General features: G+C 50.7%; 1 protein-coding gene across 1 annotated transcript in view; it reads right to left on the bottom strand.

Moving 5' to 3' along the window:
* Trpv3 (transient receptor potential cation channel subfamily V member 3) overlaps positions 1–6797 on the bottom strand; it is a 34020-nt gene that overhangs the window by 13624 nt on the left and 13599 nt on the right. Inside the window, exons 8-10 of the mRNA XM_048798417.1 lie at positions 3528–3808; positions 1248–1424; positions 66–365 (exon numbers count right to left, since the gene is read on the bottom strand). Coding sequence (XP_048654374.1) covers positions 66–365; positions 1248–1424; positions 3528–3808 — 758 coding nt within the window. The remainder of the gene's footprint in view (positions 1–65; positions 366–1247; positions 1425–3527; positions 3809–6797) is intronic.

Here is a 6797-nt window from a genome sequence, read left to right as displayed (position 1 = left end):
TCTCCCCAACATGAGTTCCCCTGGGGCTAAGTGCCTGGAGCTTAGCCCTCCTAAGTTCTAAAGACATTCAGTTCCCTAGAAACTTTGAAGGTAACCCCCACACAAATCTCTAAGCCTCTCTGGGCTTCAATTTCCCCATCTGCCCAGGGACAGGTCCAAGCTCCTCCATGTCTCACCTCCCCATTCACCCCCAAGGACCCACATACCTCCACCTCCCGAGGACGGTAGTAAGAGACGAGAGTCAGGGTGATGTTGTAGAAGAAATAAAAGCAAAAGGACAGGAAGAACATGTATTTGGCAAATTTCTTCCACTTCATGTGCAACAGCGTATGCAGGGGCTCCAGGGTCAGCATCTCATGCCGATTCTGTGGGGAGAACACCACCAGTCACCATGGAGATGAGGAGACAGGGAAGGACCACTTCCAAAGGGCCCATTATGAGCTCTGAGTCAGTGGGGCCCTTGGCTGAAGGGACCGGTCATTATGCCCAGTGGACTGGTTTGGCTGGAAATGGTGGAAAGGCACCTGGGCTCTTCCCAAAGCACACAGACAGCAGGGAAATGCTCCAGGAGAGTAGGGCTTCCAGCAGGAGCATCTGCTGCATAGCAGGGAGGGAGGGCTAAAAAGGGGTTCCAATCCCAATCTTCCTCTTCACTGTGTGTCCTTAGGACAGCCCATGACCCTCTCTTTGCCTCAATCTCCTCATCTATAAAATGAGGACAATCCCTGCCCTACCAACCAGGCTGCTGCAAGGGTCCAGAGAAACCCTAGACAAGGCAGGCTCTGGGAAGCAAAACTTGGTAAAATACCAACAGCCTTCTGTCTCACTCCTCCCAAGAGCTAAAAACCTCTCGGAGCTGATCCTCTCTATTCACCTCCAATTTCACTAATCTCCTACTCCAACCTCCTCCAGGAAGCCAGGCACTCCCAGATCCTCATGTGGAACCAGGTTTGGAAGGAGAGAGGATTCCAAGCCAGGCCATATGGACTATGTTCACACCCCAAACTTCCCAGGATTCTGGAACCCAGAGACCCTTCACCATTAGGGTCCGCAATCTGAGGCTGACCAGGAACAGTGGAGCCCAGCGTCTCCCCAGCCCCCAACCCCTGCTTCCATGTCTAATTCTGCTGCTGAGAGAAAGCCCTGGGGACTCCAGGCACCATGGAGCTAGCTGCCTGGGTCTTCCCAGTGGCAGACTGAGGTCCCGCCCTAGTTCCCTGCCCCTCCCAACTGCCCAGGAGACGCACATCGATGTTGGTGTTGTAAACGATTATCTCCAGCACAGAATTGTCTGTTGTGGTGTCCACGTTGGTGAGGTCATACAGTGAGGATGACACAGGGCCATACGCCCAGTCAGTAAACTTCCTTGACAGTCTCCGGAGTGGCTTCTCCTTGATTTCACGACTGAGGATGTACTTCAGGATCTGGGGATAGGAAGGGGAACAACTGTCAGCCACAGAATGGGGCTTGGGGCCAACAGGGCTGGGCCAGCCAGAGGCGGGGCAGGCCCCAAAAGATGCTTCCATCAAGATGGTTTGAGTCCCGCATCTGCACCATGACCCCTGGGCCCCTGCAGTATCAGTGGAATGGGTGCAAAGCTCCAGTTCTGCCCATCTCACTGGGGACCAAAGATGTGAAGGCCCCTCACAGGCTACACAAAGCTGCACCATCAACTCCTAATCCTTGCACCAGCTGGGGCTCCAGTTCAGTGAAGAACCCAGGAATTGATTTTTTGTTTGGTTGCTTTTGTTTGTTTGTTTTTGGTACCAGGGATTGAATCCAGGGGCCCTTAACATCCTCAGCCTTTTTTTTTTTTTAATCTTTATTTCATTTTTATGTGGTGCTGAGGATCGAATCCAGGGCCTCATGCGTGCTAGGTGAGCACTCTACCACTGAGCCACAACCCCAGCCCCCTCAGCCCTTTTTTTATATTTCATTTTGAGACAAGGCCTCACTAAGTTGCTGAAGCTTGCTCTGAACTCATGATCCTCCTGCCTCAGCCTCTTGAGCTGCTGGGATTACAGGAATGTGCCACTGCACCCTAATGGAATTGATCATTTTTTGGTAACAATTTCCAATTGGCTTGGACTTGAGAAGAAGCTAGAAGTTGATGTCCAGTTTCTCATTCCACCCTCAGTCAAACTGAGGCTCACCACTCTGGCCAGCTGTGGGGTCAGTGACCCTCAAACTCTGTTGAATGTTAGGTGTCTGGGGGAATTTTTAAAACACCCAAACCACCACCAATTACCGAAAGCTAGTGTGGGGAGGGTAGACCCAGGAGACTACTAGATAGAGGTGACTGGAGGGCCACCCACTATCCAGCTCACTACTTCCGGAAAGCTGAGCTCTGGGTTACTCAAGTTTGGGGACTAGGGCTTCCTGGGTCAGGAGCCCAAGACATAATAGGAGATGCTGTTGGAGTAGGAGGTGTCACAGCATGGGTCTTGCACAACCCAGCAGCATTCCCTTGCCATCTCTCATGATAAGACAGTCTCCTCAGCCCAGATAGAGAGCTCCTAGGACTGGGTTTCCCCACCACACAGACAAACCTATAAAATCCCCAAGGGCAGGGTCTGCTTTATGTCACGTACCCTCCACTCCCTAAGAGTGGCTGCCCTGGGCAACATCCAGGAAAGGAGTGGGGAGGGGTACAGGTGCCTCCCCTAGACTGGCCTCTACAGGGAGGCTCTGCCCTGAGCTGGGGTGGCAGGGAGAGCATGTGCCACCGTGTTATGCAGAGATGAGACCCTGAAGGAGGTTAAATCTGAAACCACAATGTGACTATCAAAGCCCCCAGAAGGCTGTGACCCAGGGGTGGGGAGGAGAAGGGGGAGGCAAGGACACAATTCCTCCTCTGTTGAAGCCAATCCCATCTCCTCCTCCCCCAGTAGGAGAATAAAAAGGTCTCTTGTGGTACCCAGCCCTGGCCACTGGAACACCACCCAAAGCCCTCAGGGCAGCTGACTAGGGAGGGGTGTGCACAGCTGTGATTGCTCAAAGCCACTGCCTGCCCTGAAGTCTCCTAAGAGCCGCCATCTCCTCCCAGGCTCAAAGGCTGAGGAGCAGGTTTAGGTCTCTAGATCTGAGCCCTGGAAAGAACCTGAGTCCTGACCTTGGGAAAAAAAGCCAGTTCTGGGCCCAGAGAAGTCGTTCTGGAACACCTGTCTGCAGGAGAGGCCTAAGGCCCTCAGGGTCAGATATTCAACTTCTGCTTGGGTCCAGCACCACACAGAAATACTCAGGCACAAAGCATTTGAGACATTGTGTCATCTCAGCCCCAGCAAGGAAGTCCCAGGAGAAGAGAGAGAACAACAGACTGTGGCATTGAAATCCAGAGGGGGGTGCCCACATCTCACTGGCTGTCACTCAGAATAACCTGTCCCAGGCCACAGCCGCACTCTGGATCTAAGGCTGGGACCTTCCCAGGGCTGAGGCCCTGTTCTGCAGGATCCTTAGGAGGGCACCAGCACTGGCAGAGTGGCAGCGGCACCTCCCCGACCTCCCGCCGCCCTGGCCCGCTGGCCCACCTCGGCCTTGCCCATCTTGGCGGCCAGCTGCAGTGGCGTAAGGCCGTCGTTGTTGTGGGTGGTCTCCAGCTCCCAGGTGCCGCTCCTCAACAGGATCATGTCGTACATGCGCTTAACAAAGTCATTCTGGGTCTTGAAGTCCTCAGCTACCGTCACCAGTGCGTGTAGGATGTTGTTTCCCCGAGAGTCCTGCGAGGCGATGTCTGTTTGCTCATTCTCCATCAGCAGCTGCACTATCTCGGGCTGGTTGGTGCATGCCGCCAGGGCCAGGGGCGTCTCACCTGGGCCAGGGGAGCACTGGGACTCAGGTATCTCAGGGGTCAGAAGCAGTGTGCCCAGGCCCCAGGGGTCCACAGCCTGACAGTCCCAGTGGCTTTGACTCCTGAGGTTCCTTGATGTTCTCTTCCTCTCCCACTTGAACAGAGACTGAAGCTCTACTGATGCTGTGGCCTTCTAACCAACCTCCCTGCTTCCCCACTGCCCTCTAACACTGTGCTCATCACAGCAGCAAGATCCACCCCAGTCCACCCACCTGCCTGCCGCCATTAACATGTGAATCCCACCTTCCCAGAATGAAAGCCCCAGTTCCAAAGAAAGCCCACAAAGCCCTGCATCTTCTGACCTCTCCTCCTCTATCCCTCACTCCCCTCCAGCCACAATGGACTTCCTCTCCCTCTAACACACCAGGTATTTTCCTATCTCAGGACTTTTGCCTGAGCTGTTCCCTGGGCATGTAGATTTCTGCATTGCTCACTCTATCATCTGCTTGAAGTCTTTGTTCAAGTATCGCCCTCTCTGTGAGTCACCCTAACGTTACCCTATTTAAAATCAAATCCTCTCATCACAGTCAGAACTTCTGGTTCCTCTTCCCCTACTTTACTTTGTATTTTTTTTAAATAGCACTTTCCATTTTCTAACATAATGCATAACATTCTTATTTATAATGTTTATTATTGATGGCCTCTCTCCAGACCTACAATATAAGTCCCATGAAGGCAGGGATCTTTGTTTTGCTCACTGATATATTTCAAGCACCTAAAACAGTTCCTGACACAGATAGTATGTGCTCAATAAATGTTTTTTAAGAAAAGAGAAGGCCACTGACTCCCAAGTGGTCAAATAGCAAGCATGGGACAGCACCACGGCTGGAGGCCAAGGCTCCTGCCTCCTCTTCTTCCTCCTGTCCCCTCTCTTCATACCTAACAAAGGTTTCCCAACACCAACTGCAACCAGGCTCTGTGCTGGGTAATGGGGACACAATATTGACTAGACAAGACCCTGTCCTCCAGGACTCACAGAACCATCTAGAAAAAAAGCTACCCAGAAGAGGGGCTGGGGTTGTGGCTCAGTGGTAGAGCACTTGCCTAGCATGTGTGAAGCACTGGGTTTGATTCTCAGTACTGCATGTAAATAAACAAATAAAGGTCCATCAACATCTAAAAATATATTTTTTAAAGCCACCCAGAAGAGAAAACAGGTTCTCAGGCCAAGGCTGGCAATTTCCTGTAAAATTACTCAGAGAAATGTTCTGATCTGGCAGAGCTGCTGGTGGCCTGTCTTGATCATGTTGGTGGTTCACAGCTCTAAGCATGTGTGGAAATAACACAACTGTGCAATTAAGTGGGTGAGGTCACCAGATCTAAACTACACATTTAAACTTCTTTTTTTCTACCCAGAGCATCTGTGAAAGAAATGTTGACTATTGTCAGAATCAAAATGGAATAACTTGTGTCAAACCTAACGAAAAAAAAAAAGTAAACAAAGCTGGGAGGTTATGAAGGAAGGACTCTTACACATGATTCACATGATTAACAAAAGACTCTGCCATTCAGTGGCTCAAGAGGCTGAGATAGGAGGATCATGAGTTCAAAGCCAGCCTCAGCAATGGCGAGGTGCTTAGCAACTCAGTGAGATTATGTCTCTAAATAAAATACAAAATAGGGCTGGGGATGTGGCTCAATGGTTCAGTGTCCCTGAGAACTGGTACCAAAAAACAAAACAAAACAAAAAAACACTCTGCCAGAGTCACTAGCTTGAATAAGGGTTGCCACAACCTTATACAAAAAGTACCAGTGCAAAAACATCTGCCCCAAACTCTTCAACCTTGGACTGATACCACACTTATTGTCAACCACTATGGCCAAGGATTATTTGCTTCAAAACATCTGACACAATTCTCATTAAAACTTCCCCTAGACTCAACTTCTTTGTGTGTGAGAGAGACAGACATTTGGGATGGAACCCAAGGGCACTCTACCACTGAACTACATTCCTGGCTCTTTTTATTTTTTTATTTTGAGACGGAGTCTTGCTAAATTGCCCAGGATGGTGTCAAATTTGTAATCCTCCTGCTTCAGCCTCCCACATAGCTGGATTACAGAGGTATACCATAGTGCCCTGCTCAACCTCTTTAAGCACGCCCACAGTTCACTATGGCATGCATATCCCCATTGCAAAGCTCTATTATTCCCAAATAAATGTCAGTATTCTTTGGAGAATGTGATTTTTTTAAAAAAAAAAATATTAACCCTAATTGCTGTTGGATTCCCCAACTTGTCAGAGATTTTCCTCCTCTTGCTTTTTTTTTTTTTTTCATACCAAGGATTGAACCTGGGGAGTACTTAATCACTGAGCCACATCTCCAGGCCTTTTTTTTTTTTTTTTTTTTTTTGAAACTGAGTCTCACTAAATTGTTGAGGCTGGCTTTGAAGTTGTGGTCTTCCTGCCTCAGCCTCACCAGCCTCCGGGATTACAGGTGGTTGTGCCTGGCTTCTCTCACTTTTGATTCCCTGAGAGGCCCTGAGCACAGCGGACAGAGATCAGAGTTGGAAGCGAGGACACCTACCTACATGGAGGCCATACTAGGCTGGGGAAAGTCACTTCCCTTCTCAAAAACCATCTCTCTCCTATGAAACCGGGCTCTTTTCCGTCCCTCTCCCCCAAGTCTCTGTTCCCCACAAAGGGTTGCTCAGGTGACTGCCTATGTGCCCTCTAATGCCAAGTGATGTCCCGGGGTTTGCAGGCTTTGGGGCTCCACCCTGCCTCCCCAGGCCCTTCTTTCTCTGGTCCACCCTAGGGGTCCTGCTCAGATGGATCTGTCTCAGCAGCCTCCCAATCAGACTCTGTCCTCCGTAGCCTGGGACCTGCTACCTGGCTAAAGGGTCTCCAGCCTGCCACCACCGCCTCTGGGGGCAGGTACCACCGGCCCGAGCCAGAGCAGCGGATGCCCCTGCCCCTCCCCTTCCCCAACTCATCCCCCCCTCCTCTCCC

This window comes from Marmota marmota, unplaced genomic scaffold (genome assembly GCF_001458135.2).
Source record: "Marmota marmota marmota unplaced genomic scaffold, marMar, whole genome shotgun sequence".
NCBI classification, from domain to species: domain Eukaryota; kingdom Metazoa; phylum Chordata; class Mammalia; order Rodentia; family Sciuridae; genus Marmota; species Marmota marmota.
Note: the sequence above shows the minus strand (reverse complement) of the source record. Positions and strands in the feature narration are given on the sequence as shown.